General features: G+C 48.0%; 1 protein-coding gene across 3 annotated transcripts in view; it reads left to right on the forward strand.

Moving 5' to 3' along the window:
* The first annotated feature begins 11,538 nt into the window (after positions 1-11,538).
* mapk14a (mitogen-activated protein kinase 14a) overlaps positions 11,539-16,039 on the forward strand; it is a 40,938-nt gene continuing 36,437 nt past the window's right edge. Inside the window, exons 1-2 of one of the 3 annotated variants that reach the window (XM_060931994.1) lie at positions 11,539-11,954; positions 15,873-16,002. In XM_060931994.1, coding sequence (XP_060787977.1) covers positions 11,836-11,954; positions 15,873-16,002 — 249 coding nt within the window. In that variant the 5' untranslated portion in view covers positions 11,539-11,835. The remainder of the gene's footprint in view (positions 11,955-15,872; positions 16,003-16,039) is intronic. The other 2 variants (XM_060931993.1, XM_060931996.1) reach the window with 2 other exon arrangements.

Consider the following 16,039-nt stretch of genomic DNA (forward strand, 5'->3'; position numbering starts at 1 on the left):
CTCGGCCAGCTCCTCGGGAAGAACACCGAGGCGTTCCCAGGCCAGCCGAGAGACATAGTCCCTCCAGCGCGTCCTGGGTCTTCCCCGGGGCCTCCTCCTGGGGGGACATGCCTGGAACACCTCCCCAGGGAGGCATCCAGGAGGCATCCGAAAAAGATGCCCGAGCCACCTCAGCTGATTCCTCTCGATGTGGAGGAGCAGCGGCTCTACTCCGAGCTCCTCCCGAGTGACTGGGCTTCTCACCCTATCTCTAAGGGAGCGCCCAGCCACCCTGCGAAGAAAACTCATTTCAGCCGCTTGTATCCCCGATCTTGTTCTTTCGGTCATTACCCAAAGCTCATGACCATAGGTGAGAGTCGGAATGTAGATCGACCGGTAAATTGAGAGCTTCGCCTTTTGGCTCAGCTCCTCCTTCACCACGACGGACCGGTAAAGCGACCGCATCACTGCGGAGGCTGCACCAATCTGCCTGTCGATCTCACGCGCCATCCTTCCCTCTCTCGTGAACAAGATCCCGAGATACTTAAACTCCTCCACTTGAGGCAGGACTTCTCCACCAACCTGAAGAGGGCAAGCCACCCTTTTCCAGTTGAGAACCATGGCCTCGGACTTGGAGGTGCTGATTCTCATCCCAGCTGCTTCACACTCGACTGCAAACCACCCCAGTGCATGCTGGAGGTCCTGGTTTGAAGAAGCCAGCAGGACAACATCATCCGCAAAAAGCAGAGATGAAATCCTGTGGTTCCCAAACAGGATTCCTTCCAGCCCCTGGCTGCGCCTAGAAATTCTGTCCATAAAAATTATGAACAGAACTGGTGACAAAGGGCAGCCCTGCCAGAGTCCAACATGCACCGGGAACAGGTCTGACTTACTGCCAGCAATGCGAACCAGACTCTTGCTCCATTCGTACAGGGACCGGACAGCCCTTAGCAAAGGGCCCCGAACCCCATACTCCCGAAGCACCCCCCACAGAATACCACAGGGGACACGGTCGAATGCCTTCTCCAGATCCACAAAGCACATGTGGACTGGTTGGGCAAACTCCCATGAACCCTCGAGCACCCTATGAAGGGTATAGAGCTGGTCCAGTGTTCCGCGACCAGGACAAAAACCGCATTGTTCCTCCTGGATCCGAGGTTCGACTATCGGTCGAATTCTCCTCTCCAGTACCCTGGAGTAAACCTTCCCTGGGAGGCTGAGAAGTGTGATTGGAGCACACTCTCCGGTCCCCTTTCTTAAAAAGAGGGACCACCACCCCAGTCTGCCACTCCATAGGCACTGTCCCCAACCGCCACGCGATGTTGCAGAGGCGTGTCAACCAAAACAGCCCCATAACATCCAGAGACTTGAGATACTCAGGGCGGATCTCATCCACCCCCGGTGCCTTGCCACCGAGGAGCTTGCAAACCACCTCAGTGACTTCGGCTTGGGTAATGGACGAGTCCACCTCTGAGTCATCAGCCTCAGTCTCCTCAATGGAAGACATGACGGTGGGATTGAGGAGATCCTCAAAGTATTCCTTCCACCGCCCAACAATGTCCCCAGTCGAGGTCAACAGCTCCCCCCCCACACTGTAAACAGTGTTGGCAGAGTACTGCTTCCCCCTCCTGAGGCGCCGGACGGTTTGCCAGAATTTCTTCGAGGCCGACCGATAGTCCTTCTCCATGGCCTCCCCGAACTCCTCCCAGTTCCGAGTTTTTGCCTCCGCAACTGCCCGAGCTGCAGCACGCCTGGCCTGCCGATACCCGTCAGCTGCCTCAGGAGTCCTGGAGGTCAACATGGCCCGATAGGACTCCTTCTTCAGCTTGACGGCATCCCTTACTTCCAGTGTCCACCACTGGGTTCGGGGATTGCCGCCACGACAGGCACCAGAGACCTTGTGGCCACAGCTCCGAACAGCCGCGTCCACAATGGAGGTAGAGAACATGGTCCACTCAGACTCAATGTCCCCCATCTCCCCCGGAAGCTGGGAAAAGCTCTCCCGGAGGTGGGAGTTAAAGACCTCCCGAACAGAGTGCTCGGCCAGACGTTCCCAGCAGACCCTCACCATACGTTTGGGCCTGCCAGGTCTGTCCAGCTTCCTCCTCCGCCAGCGGATCCAACTCACCACCAGGCGGTGATCAGTTGACAGCTCAGCCCCTCTCTTCACCCGAGTGTCCAAGACATAGGGCCGGAGATCAGATGAAATGACAACAAAGTCTATCATTGACCTCCGACCTAAGGTGTCCTGGTGCCACGTGCACTTATGGACACCCCTATGCTCGAACATGGTGTTTGTTATGGACAAACCGTGACTAGCACAGAAGTCCAATAACAAAACACCACTCGGGTTCAGATCGGGGAGGCCGTTCCTCCCAACCATGCCCCTCCAGGTGTCACTGTCATCGCCGACGTGAGCATTGAAGTCCCCCAGTAGCACAATGGAGTCCCCAGTCTGAGCACCCCTCAGTACCTTTCCCAGGGACTCCAAAATGCCGGATACTCTACACTGCTATTTGGCCCGTAGGCACAAACAACAGCAAGAGCCCTCTCCCCAATCTGAAGGCACAGAGAGGCGACCCTCTCGTTCACTGGGGTAAACTCCAACACATGGCGGCTGAGCTGGGGAGCTATAAGCAAGCCCACACCAGCCCGCCGCCGCTCACCATGGGCGACTCCAGAGAAGTGGAGAGTCCAGCCCCTCTCGAGGAGCTGGGTTCCAGAGCCCAAGCTGTGCGTGGAGGTGAGCCCGACTATCTCTAGCCGGTACCTCTCAACCTCCCGCACAAGCTCAGGCTCTTTCCCCCCAGCAAAGTGACATTCCATGTCCCAACAGCTAGCCGCTGTGTCCGGGGATCAGGTCGTCGAGGCCCCTGCCTTCGACTGCCACCCAATCCACACTGCACCAGCCCCCTACTGCTACCTCTGTGGGTGGTGAACCCACAGGAGGTCGGGCCCACGTCACCTCTTCGGGCTGAGCCCGGCCGGGCCCCATGGGCAAAGGCCCGGCCACCAAGCGCTCGCATGCGAGCCCCAACCCTGGGCTTGGCTCCAGGGTGGGGCCCCAACTGCGCCATACTGGGCGACGTCTCGGTCCTTGGTTGTTGCTCCATTAGGGGTTTTGGTGAACTGCTCTTGGTCTGGCCTGTCACCTAGGACCTGTCTGCCTTGGGAAACCCTGACAGGGGCATAATGCCCCCGACAACATAGCTCCTAGGATCATTCAAGCACACAAACCCCTCCACCACAATAAGGTGGCAGTTCTAGGAGGGGTCCCGAGATAACAACATAATTAATTCAGGATCTTGAGAAAACAACACAACTAATTCGAGATCTCGAGAAAACAAAACCGTTATTCCGAGATAATGACATAATTAATTCAGGATCTCGAGAAAACAACACAACTAATTCGAGATCTCGAGAAAACAAAACCGTTATTTCGAGATCTCAAGAAAACAAAACAATTATTCCGTGATCTCGAGAAAACAAAACAATTATTTCATGATCTCGAGTAAACAGCTGAGAAATGGTTCATTCAGGTGCGCCAAGAGACGCGTGATATGCTGACTTTGGGGCTATTTCTCATTCTGTACAGTATAGACGCAACTTTGGTCATTAGAATGTCTGGAATAATTGATCACCTCATAAGGCAATATTTTGATCAGGGGTTGACACAGGGAGAGATTGCATCAAGTCTTTTAATAAGGGATAATTTCAAAATTAGTCCGTGGCACCTCCGCAGAAGACTGGCCCGGCTTCGTCTCTACCGACGGAGATACAGTGATCCAGCTGAGATCATAAAATAATTGTTTTGTTTTCTCAAGATCACGGAATAATTGTTTTGTTTTCTCAAGATCTCGAAATAACGGATGCCATATATTCTCGGAAGGAAGTTACTTGGTAACCACGGAAACATTTCGCGCATGCGCATTTCAACTACCGTGAAAGAAAACCGCAAACATTTCTCGCTAGTGTGGACAGATGCACTAAACTGTACTGGTATACTTTGTATCGATACAGTTATACCACTTTCGTACCGGTATAAGTGTGAACACAGCAAAAGTCTCGTACTAAACCACAGTTAAACCAATGCACCGAACTCAAACAAAACATACACAATAAACAGCGCACACAAACTTTATATTGCAAACGAATGACATATCAGGATGACAGACAGCAAAGCTTTATAACGTGAGGCACATGGTGAAAATAAACACAGCAGCGAATGTCTGTAGCAAAACAAATACAGCTTCCTGGGCTGACAGCTCCACCCAGAACACGAATAATGAGTGACAGCTCTGGCCACCACTTATAAACATATTTTATACTCATTGGGAGCTCCACTTTTATGCAGTGCCTAAATAAATAAATAAACAAACAAACTATGGTCAGTCATTTTCAATGCATGGCAGCTATAGGGTAGGTGTTACTTGATGAAAAAAAAATTCAATAAGTGTAACGACTGTCATGGAAACTCTCTCAAGCAAGAATACTCCAAGGTCAAAGAGTTTGTGGAAAAGATATATATGTTATTTACCAGCTTAAGGTCGGTCCGTATCGTGAAATACCGTGACCGAGGTCTTGAAAGTACTGACCGAGGCCCTTTGGGCCGAGGTCAGTACTTTCAAGACCTCGGTCACAGTATTTCACTGTACGGACCGACCTTAAAGGAACAGTCCACCGTACTTCCATAATGAAATATGCTCTTATCTGAATTGAGAAGAGCTGCTCCATACCTCTCCGAGCTTTGCGCGACCTCCCAGTCAGTCAGACGCAGTCAGACGCCCTGTCACTCCTGTTAGCAATGTAGCTAGGCTCAGCATGGCCAATGGTATTTTTTGGGGCTGTAGTTAGATGCGACCAAACTCTTCCGCGTTTTTCCTGTTTACATAGGTTTATATGACCAGTGATATGAAACAAGTTCAGTTACACAAATTGAAACGTAGCGATTTTCTATGCTATGGAAAGTCCGCACTATAATGACAGGCGTACTAACACCTTCTGCGCGCTTCGGCAGCGCATTGATACGGAGCTCAGATATCAATGCGCTGCCGAAGCGCGCAGAAGGTGTTAGTACGCCTGTCATTATAGTGCGGACTTTCCATAGCATAGAAAATCGCTACGTTTCAATTTGTGTAACTGAACTTGTTTCATATCACTGGTCATATAAACCTATGTAAACAGGAAAAACGTGGAAGAGTTTGGTCGCATCTAACTACAGCCCCAAAAAGTACCATTGGCCATGCTGAGCCTAGCTACATTGCTAACAGGAGTGACAGCGCGTCTGACTGCGTCTGACTGACTGGGAGGTCACGCAAAGCTCGGAGAGGTACGGAGCAGCTCGTCTCAATTCAGATAAGAGCATATTTCATTATGGAAGTACGGTGGACTGTTCCTTTAAGCTGATAAATAATATATTTATTTTTTTCTTTACCAAATTCTAACAGAAAACGAGAGCGCCCAAAAGGGAAAACCGAGGCGAGGCAAGCCGCCATTTTGAATCCTCATTCACGGCTGTAATGCAAATGGCTTCCTCCTGGGTATACAAGTGCACGTCCATGACAGGAAAAAAACTATATTTTGCCGCCTATGTAGTCCCCTATTTATACAAAATTGAGTCATTCAGGATTCAGCCATGTTTTTACTCGGTGTTAGCAACAGTTACAGGTTTTTAGCTTTCTCCTAAAATGTTTTCTTTTATTTCTTCTTCCTCAGGGTAGTAAAACTCGCTTTCGCTGTGAACACTGTCGTTATCGCTATCCATGCTGTAAAATTAATGCTATTTTCCTGAGAAATGCTGGCAAAAGTTTATAAGATTTTTGATAATCTTATAAATAAATCTTATTAAAAAAAGATAAATGTTGACAAAAAATGCTACTATGTTTGTTGTTGTTGTGAACGAGCGAGTCGCCAGAGGTCCATAACCGCGGTCTGTAACTGGGGTCCGTATCGTAGGATACGGACCCGCTTGCCAGCCAATCAGATCGCAGGATTTGATGGAAACTGGACCGGGAAAAAAATAAAGACTTTTATTAAATCAATAACAAAAGCCGAGTCAGCTTGCAGAGTGCTCCGACTCAAAATCACAAAGTTTTAATTTTATACTGCTCTAACATAGTGTTCCATACAGTTTAACAATTTTAATGAATTCTGATTGGTTCACACATCACACCATACATAGCCTCTTTTCCACCAATGTTTTCTATTGGTCCACATATACCCTTTAAGTTGTAAGTCAGTATCCACCAATATTTTCAGCGTAACACCGTCATTTAAAAAAAAAAACTTTCAGGTCTCGCTCTACCAATATTTCCAAGGTCACACTGAGGTAACTAAAAGAATAACATTTAAACAAGACTTTATATTGATTTTGTGCATGATACAAAGTTCTGTAAAAATATCATGTTTTAACAAATCTACTTATTTTAAGTAGGATCACATTCATTTACTCTTTACTGAAAATCAACATAATTGACTTGGAATCAATATATAATCAGCACAAGACAAATCAGTGTGTCTGTGTGATTACATCAATGTGTATGTGTGTGTGTGTGTGTGTGTGTGTGTGTGTGTGTGGTTACATATGCATAAAAACACCAACACTACAAGGTAGATATATCAAGTAAACTGGCCACGTATTGTATACATATGATAAATACTGTGGTCCACCCTGATGAAAATTCCAGTTTGGTTTGACCAGCTACAAGCTGGGGGTGGGGACCTGAGGCCAAACAGGTATCAAATGATGATAAACAGGTAAACAATGATCAAACAGGTAGACTGTCTTTGCCAGCTGGTAAGTTATTTTCTGGCTTCCTGATTACTTGATCAATTGATTAATAAAACGTTTGAAATTTTGTAATCTGGGCAGGATGGTAGTGTAGTGGTTAGCACTGTCACCTCACAGCAAAAAGGTTCTGGGTTCGAGCCCAGTGGCCGATGGGGGCCTTTCTGTGTGGAGCTTGCATGTTCTCCCCGTATCTGCGTGGGTTCCATCTGTGTGCTCTGGTTTCCACCACAGTCCAAAGGTTAACTGGTGGCTCTAAATTGACTGTAGGTGTGAATGGTTGTTTGTCTCGATGTGTCAGCTCTGCGATGATTGATTTGGGGACTTGTCCAGGGTGTACCCTGCCTCTTGCCCATGGTCAGCTGGGATAGGCTCCAGCTTGCCCGCGACCCTGCACAGAATAAGTGGTTACAGATAATGGATGGATTGATTTTGTAATCGGGGCGGCACAGTGGTGTAGTGGTTAGCACTTCGCCTCACAGCAAGAAGGTCCTGGGTTCGCAGCCGGCAAGGACCTTTCTGTGTGGAGTTTGCATGTTCTCCCCGTGTCTGTGTGGGTTTCCTCCAGGTGCTCCGTTTTCCCCCACAGTCCAAAGACATGCAGGTTAGACTAATTGGTAGCTCTAAATTGACCGTAGGTGTGAATGTGAGTGTGAATGGTTATTTGTCTCTGTGTCAGCCCTGCGATGACCTGGCGACTTGTCCAGGGTGTACCCCGCCTCTCACACATAGTCAGCTGGGATCGGCTCCGGCTTACCCGCAACCCTGTAGAACAGGATAAGCGGCTACGGATAATGGATAGATGGATGGATTTTGTAATCCTTACTGTTGTGTTATAACAAAAGTGTCTACAATGTACTCAAGATTGAACAGTGACAGTAACTCAGAAATTGTCTCCTTTGGGTGTCACAGTGGTGTAGTGGTTAGCATGGTTGCCTCACAGCAAGAAGGTTCTGGGTTCAAGCCCAGCGGCCGGTGGGGGCCTTTCTGTGCAGAGTTTGCAAGTTCTCCTCGTGTCTGCGTGGGTTTCCTCCAGGTGCTCCAGTTTCCCCCACACTTCAAAGACATGCGGTTAGGTTAATATGGGACGGCCTTGGGATGAGGTGCCCTTGAGCAAGGCACCTAACTCCCAACTGTTCCCTGGGCGCTGTTAGCTCTGGGTGTGTGTGTGCTCATTGCTCACGTGTGTGTTCACTACTTCAGATGGGTTAAATGCAGAGAGGAATTTCACAAGTGCGTGATGAATAAAAGTTGTGCTTTCTTGTACCAGCATTTACCAGCTGCCAAAGATGGTCTGCCACCTTGTCAGCCAATATTTGATGAGACTAAATTACATTTTTCAGTAGGGCTGGGGTGACAAGTTAAGCGTCTTAAGCGGGATATAGAGTTTAAAAGACTAAATTCTAGCCAAGAATGTAACCAACTACTTCTTCTTTTGGCTGCTCCCAATTGGGGTCGCCACAGCGAATCTTTCATCTCCATTGCTCCCTGTCTTCCGCATCCTTCTCTACCACACCTGCCACTTTCATGTCCTCTCTCACCACATCCATGTATCTCCTCTTTGGCCTTCCTTGTTTTCGTGTGCCTGGCAGCTCCATCCTCAACATTCTCCTTCCAACATGCTCTGCATCTCTTCTCAGGATGTGCCCATACCATCGCAGTCTCATCCCATCTCATCTCATTATCTCTAGCCGCTTTATCCTGTTCTACAGGGTCGCAGGCAAGCTGGAGCCTATCCCAGCTGACTACGGGCGAAAGGCGGGGTACACCCTGGACAAGTCACCAGGTCATCACAGGGCTGACACATAGACACAGACAACCATTCACACTCACAGTCAATTTAGAGTCACCAGTTAACCTAACCTGCATGTCTTTGGACTGTGGGGGAAACCGGAGCACCCGGAGGAAACCCACGCGGACATGGGGAGAACATGCAAACTCCGCACAGAAAGGCCCTCGCCGGCCACGGGGCTCGAACCCGGACCTTCTTGCTGTGAGGCGACAGCGCTAACCACTACACCACCGTGCCGCCGCAGTCTCATCTCTCTTAGCTTAATTCCCAAGCTCTCCACATGTGCTGTCCACCTGATGTGCTCATTCCTTATCCTGTCCAACCTCCCATCGCAAACCTTAACATCCTCAACTCCGCCACCTCCAACTTTGCCTCCTGTCTCTTCGGTAAGGGTACGGTCTCCAATCCATACATCACAGCTGGTCTCACTACTGTCTTATACATCTTACCTTTCACTTTTGCTGGGACTTTCCTATCACAAATGACTCCCGAAATCCTTCTCCAACTGCTCCACTCTGCCTGCACTCTCTTTCTCACCTCACTATCGCAGCCCCCATTTTCCTGCACAGTTGACCCCAGGTACTTTCTTTACGTCTACTCCTTGCATCTTCACTACACTCTCATCCCCATTCTCACTGATGCACATGTATTCTGTTTTGCTACTGCTCACCTTCATTCCTCTTCGTTCCAATGCATACCTCCATATGCATTGGAACATACCTGGGCAGCACGGTAGTGTAGTGGTTAGCACGGTCGCCTCACAGCAAGAAGGTTCTGGGTTCGAACCCAGCGGCCGGCGAGGGCCTTTCTGTTTGGAATTTGCATGTTGTCTGCGTGGGTTTGCTCTGGTTTCCCCCATGGCCCAAAGACATGCAGTTAGGTTAATATGGGACAGCCTTGGGCTGAGGTGCCCTTGAGCGAGGCACCTAACTCCCAACTGCTCCCTGGGTGCTGTTAGCATGGCTGCCCACTGCTCTGTGTATGTTTGCTGCTTCAGATGGGTTAAATGCAGGGAGGAAATTTCACAAGTGTGTGATGAATAAAGTTTTACTTTCTTTCTCCATCTCTCCAAACCCAGCTCAACCTCCTTTCTACTTTCACCACATATCACAATATCATCCGCAAACATCATGTTCCATGGTGACTCTTGCCTCACTTCGTCCAAGAATGAAACCAACTTCAATCACTTATACAGGAAGGGACAGAGCAGGCTATACTTCCTTAGGAGGCTGCAGTCCTTTAACATCTGCAGGAAACTCCTGTGGATGTTGTATCAGTCTGTGGTCGCCAGTGTCCTGTTTTACACCATGGTGTGCTGGGGGGGGCCAACACATCCAAGAAGGACCCATCCAGGCTGGACAAACTGATCAGGTGGGCCGGCTCTGTGGTCGGCATGAAGCTGGACTCTCTGGTGACGGTGGCAGAGAAGAGGTCTATGGACAAACTACTGAACATCATGGACGATGCCAGTCACCCTCTGCACACCGTCATCAGCAACCAGAGGAGCCTGTTTAGTGACAGAATGCTCCTTCCCAAGTGCAGGACGAACAGACTTAAAAACTCCTTTGTCCCTCACACCATCAGACTATACAACTCCTCTCTGGGGGCGAGGAGGGGTAACAGGAGGACAGAGGATGGGAAGGAGCAGTAGCCTAGCCTAACAATAAGCAATACCAGACAATGTGCAATATAAAGTGCAATATCTTTCCTGCTTCCCTCCCCCACACACACACTTACCCTAACCCCACTTCTCCCCCCTTCCTCTCTTCCCCATATCTTCTCATCTCATTATCTGTAGCCGCTTTATCCTGTTCTACAGGGTCGCAGGCAAGCTGGAGCCTATCCCAGCTGACTACGGGCGAAAGGTGGGGTACACCCTGGACAAGTCGCCAGGTCATCACAGGGTCGACACATAGATACAGACAACCATTCACACTCACATTCACACCTACGGTCAATTTAGAGTCACCAGTTAACCTAACCTGCATGTCTTTGGACTATGGGGGAAACCAGAGCACCCGGAGGAAACCCACGCGGACACGGGGAGAACATGCAAACTCCACACAGAAAGGCCCTTGCCGGCCACGGGGCTCGAGCCCGGACCTTCTTGCTGTGAGGCGACAGCGCTAACCACTACACCACCGTGCCACCCTCCCCATATCTTATTCTTTTTATATTTGTACACTACCGTTCAAAAGTTTGGGGTCACTTTGAAATTTCCTTAGTTTTGAAAGAAAAGCACTGTTCTTTTCAATGAAGATCACTTTAAACTAATCAGAAATACACTCTATACATTGCTCATGTGGTAAATGACTATTCTAGCTGCAAATGTGTGGTTTTTGGTGCAATATCTCCATAGGTGTATAGAGGCCCATTTCCAGCAACTCTCACTCCAGTGTTCTAATGGTACAATGTGTTTGCTCATTGCCTCAGAAGGCTAATGGATGATTAGAAAACCCTTGTGCAATCATGTTAGCACAGCTGAAAACAGTTGAGCTCTTTAGAGAAGCTATAAAACTGACCTTCCTTTGAGCAGATTGAGTTTCTGGAGCATCACATTTGTGGGGTCGATTAAATGCTCAAAATGGCCAGAAAAATGTCTTGACTATATTTTCTATTCATTTTACAACTTGTGGTGGTAAATAAAAGTGTGACTTTTCATGGAAAACACAAAATTGTCTGGGTGACCCCAAACTTTTGAACGGTAGTGTATATGTAAATAATTTATTTTAATTTATCTAGAAGTTTTTTTTCTCTATCTGTAATGATGCTGCTGGAATCTTAATTTCCCTGAGGGAACCCTCCCAAAGGGATCAATAAAGTTTAATCTAATCTAATCTAATGAAACAAATATTGGAAGAAGAAAAAATAAAGCCTGCACTTCGCTGTCCTGCAGAGCAGGTGGTCTCTGGGGCACCACTGCATGAATCATTTTGCTGCAGTTCGTATTCTCGCGAGAGTTCAGAGTTTCTGGCGGGGTTCGCGCGCGCAGGGAGGGAACAGTAGGGAAGTGACTAGTGGCCGGACGGACACCGGAGCGTCGCAAAGTTGCCCGGAATAGGAGACAAACTCCTGAATTACTGCTACATTCCTGGACGTTTTGGCGTTATTAGTGCGAATTAAACTCGGACGGGGTGAAAGGCTGCTGCAGGACGTCGTGTTCGGTTGTCTGTGCACTTGTTTTTCACAGTACCTGCACGAGAACGAGGCGGCTGCGGAGTTAAAGCAGAAGTTTGCGCCTCCCTGCTGCCCGTCTGCGGGCTTCAGCTCTGCAGGAATGTCGCAGAAAGAAAGAGCCACGTTTTATCGACAGGAGGTGAATAAGACTGTTTGGGAGGTCCCAGTGTGCTACCAGAACCTTTCTCCAGTCGGCTCTGGTGCATATGGATCTGTGTGGTAAATGTTTTATTTTTATTTTCTCCCCCCCCTCAAGGGCAGAAAAGAAGAGTGCTCCATTCATTTCTGCAGGCCTTCGTGTGTAGCCGCTTTGCTAGCTCACTCGGCTAGCAGTCAGACAGGTTTAGTGCTGCTCGATGCTAGAGTTGAGTTTCTGAGAGCAGCCGAGTGAACAGTTTCAGAAGCCTAGTTTGCTGATTGCACGTTTTGCACTATTAATAACCAACTAACTTTGACCAATTCACTGTACATGCATGCTGGGATCAATCAGTTACATGGTATGAAGTGAACTTGTACCAAATTCTCTGATAGATATAATATAAAGTCCTACTTCCTTGTCAAATCTTAATGCAATCACCTGATCCTTTTGAATGATGCACCCTGTTGATTCCTGCCTGCTGTTTTCAAATCAAATCAAGTTTATTTGTACAGCGCTTTTAACAATAAACATTGTCGCAAAGCAGCTTTACAGAATTTGAACGACTTAAAACATAAGCTAATTTTATCCTTAATCTATCCCCAATGAGCAAGCCTGTGGCCACGGTGGCAAGGAAAAACTCCCTCAGACGACATGAGGAAGAAACCTCGAGAGGAACCAGACTCAAAAGGGAACCCATCCTCATTTGGGCAACAACAGACAGCCTGACTATAATATTAACAGTTTTAACCCTCAACTGTCCTCATGGGGCCGTCCTTCACAGGAGTGGGGCGATAAAACTCCGACCAGACACAGGGCACCAGGATGGATCAAGCAGGTCCGAGGGGCAGAAGAGGCCAGCATCTCAATCCCAGGATCAACATGTAACTCAGAGGGACAGATGGGGGGGGGGGGGGAGAGAGAAAGAAAACACGTTGTTAGGTATGCCCTAAAAATGACAAGTATTAAATCTGTGTGGTAGGCTCACAGAGACGAGTCTTTACATCAGGCATAACACACAATGGCATGTTAATATGGTAAAAAATATATCATGACCTGCTCTGGCTGGATGCTTGATTGGGTGATGGGAGCACACTCCTCAGCAATGATGAGATGCAGATGGGACCCTTACGCCTGGCCAAGACAATTCAGTTACATTTCACCGGGTCTGGGACATGCGACAGAATGTCTGACGGCCGATTCCCTGCAGGCTACGATAGCCAGTCGAGGTCCCCACCGTCTCCACCAAAAGATTTCCTGTTGACTCCATGTAACTCAGAGGGACAGATTTGGGGTGGGGAGGGGAGAGAAAGAAAACACAGGTGGTTAGGTATGCCCAATGTCACCTGAATAAGTAGGAACAGTATACATATTGCACCAAGTACAAGCAGGGACTCCGGCAACTAACTATGACAGCATAACTAAAAGGAGAGAGCCAGAAGGTAACACAGGCATGAGGGAGCCCCGGGACATAAAGCAGCCAGCCACTACACCGTCAACAAACTCGAGTGAGCAAGCGAGTGGGGACTGACAGCATCCATACATCCCAGTTTACCAAAACACTCTATGTCACTCAGGATTGCTTGGGTTTGGGCAAATATTCAGCACTGATTGCGAGTACATGACTACACCTTGATCTAAACTGGGATGACTGCATGATTCATTGTTCAGGCAGGGACTGAAGAAATCAGTAACTACTTCTCGTGATATTTAACCCTTGTATGGTGTTCATATTTTTGTTACTCAGCCAGTGTTCGTGGGTCTGGTGGACCTGCGGCATTTTGATGTTTTTAAATTCAAAACAGTTTTACATGTGAAATACTTAACAGATGGTTACTTCACCCCAATTACAAGCACTATACGAGCAGCGTATATCTCATCTCATTATCTGTAGCCGCTTTATCCTGTTCTACAGGGTCGCAGGCAAGCTGGAGCCTATCCCAGCTGACTACGGGCGAAAGGCGGGGTACACCCTGGACAAGTCGCAGGGTCATCACTGGGCTGACACTGATGCCGCTTTTCCACTACCAACGCGGCTGAGTTGGGCTGAGCCATGCTGTGCTGAGTTGGGCTGAGTCGAGCTGAGCGGGGCTGTTGGAGTTGCATTTCTATTACAACCGCGCTGAACCGTGCTGGCTGGAAGTGGGTGGACACATTGGGTGGAGTTAGCGAAAGTGAGTGGACGTCACGTGATGTTAGGCGGCGCAAACAGTGACATCAGTGAGCTTTTAAGCGGTAGTCTCACGACCCGGATCGTAAACAATAAACATGGAGTCGTTAGTGTTGTTGGTCTTGGTGCTGTGGCTTGTTGTCACCGACAACGCCAACAGATACTGGCAAGAGCGTATAGATGAGGTGAGGCGCATAAGGCTTCAGAAATTCTCGTAATTTGTAATTCTTCCGGGTTTACGGTGTTTACAGATCCCAGCGTGCTCGCGGGGCGTGTGTGGGCATGTGAGGACAATCCTCCTCACCAATCAGTGCACAGGGGAGTGTCTCCTCACGCCCCTAGCCCCACTCGGCTCGGTTTGGCTCGCTTCAGCCCCACTCCAAAACCGTGCGAGTTTTGGGTGCTAAGCAGGGCTGAAGCGAGCTGAGTCGTGCTGCTCTGAGGTAGTCGAAACGCGAGCCGTGTCGGGCTGAAGTGAGCTGAAAAAGGGTAGTGGAAAAGGGCCAATATACACACAACCATTCACACTCACATTCACACCTACGGCCAATTTAGAGTCACCAGTTAACCTAACCTGCACGTCTTTGGACTGTGGAGCAGCGTATATGGTTAAAGAAAATGAAAACGGGTCCCACAGACCCGAACACTATAGTATGTCATTCACCTAGTCTGAAACTAGGTGTACGTGCAGATTTGGAAATCAGACAGCTAGTTGTTTTTGTCTTAAAAAGGTTGTGCTGGGTTATTGCTTATTGACCGTGACCTCACTCACTCATTCCCGTCTCCCATGCTTACTGATAAGTGTGTAATAAAAACAGGCATGCGCTTGTGTGAACGTCTCAACTCGTTTGCGAGATAACTCCGTTCCCCAGGTCGACAGCGTGTCGTGTGTGCCAAAGAAGATTATTAGGTGCTTATTGCTAGGCAGCAGCGTCACCTGGGTTATATTTCATGGGCCTTTACATCACCCACCGTTAACCTTATGCAACTGGATCTGCGAAGAACAGATAGGGTTGGGTTGTTTTCTGGCTGGACAGTCCATGAGAAATGAAGTCTTAACTCTGAGGTTTTGCTGATTTAGAAACGTTGAACTGAAGATGCAGGACCTATTGAGGCCACACCATGATAGTTGAACTCTTTTTCACATTTTATTTATTGAAACACCTTTACTTGTAGAAATTATACTGTCACGTTATACATTAAAAATGCCTACAAGGGATGGATGATACAACAAACTATAACAGACAGAATACTGTATCGTCCATATTCTCACTAACCACTTGCATACGAACACCATGTTCAGTGAGCCAGTGTCTACTGCCTCAGAGTTCTGCACTTGGGTCAGAACCTGATGTGGTCTGAAGGCTTGATGCATCATGTTCTGAGATGCTTTTCTGCTCACCGCAGGTATAAAAAGTGCTTCAGTTACCACTGCTTTCCTGTCAGCTCAGCCCAGTATGGCCAGTCTCCTCAGATCTCTCATATGAACAATGCATTTTCTTGAGCAGATGTTCTTATGAAATATTGCATCAGGTTTCTGATGGGAAAGATTGGAGTAATACTTCAAACTTGAACCTGTTTATGCATCAAAAGTCTGGTGTCACCAACTCCAGGCTCAGTGTTATGAGGGTGAATCTACTTAGAATGAATCGAATTGACTGCTGCCTCTGCGCATTTATAAATCTGAATTTCCATTTGGAGCAATGATTGCTTCTAACTCAGTGTAACAGGATTATCATGAAACTTGTATTAATATCACTGTGTTAAAAGATGCGTGAAAAGGAAGACAAAATTTCTGATTATTTCAAAGTCATGGCTTTGTCTTTTTCAGCTCAGCAGTTGATCAGAAGACAGGTTTTAAGGTTGCTGTGAAAAAACTCTCAAGACCATTCCAGTCCATTATCCACGCCAAAAGAACCTACAGAGAATTGCGGCTTCTCAAGCACATGAAACATGAGAACGTAAGTGTGTTGCATCAGTGGTTCTAGGCTGGTTTAA

This window comes from Neoarius graeffei, chromosome 10 (assembly GCF_027579695.1).
Source record: "Neoarius graeffei isolate fNeoGra1 chromosome 10, fNeoGra1.pri, whole genome shotgun sequence".
NCBI lineage: Eukaryota > Metazoa > Chordata > Actinopteri > Siluriformes > Ariidae > Neoarius > Neoarius graeffei.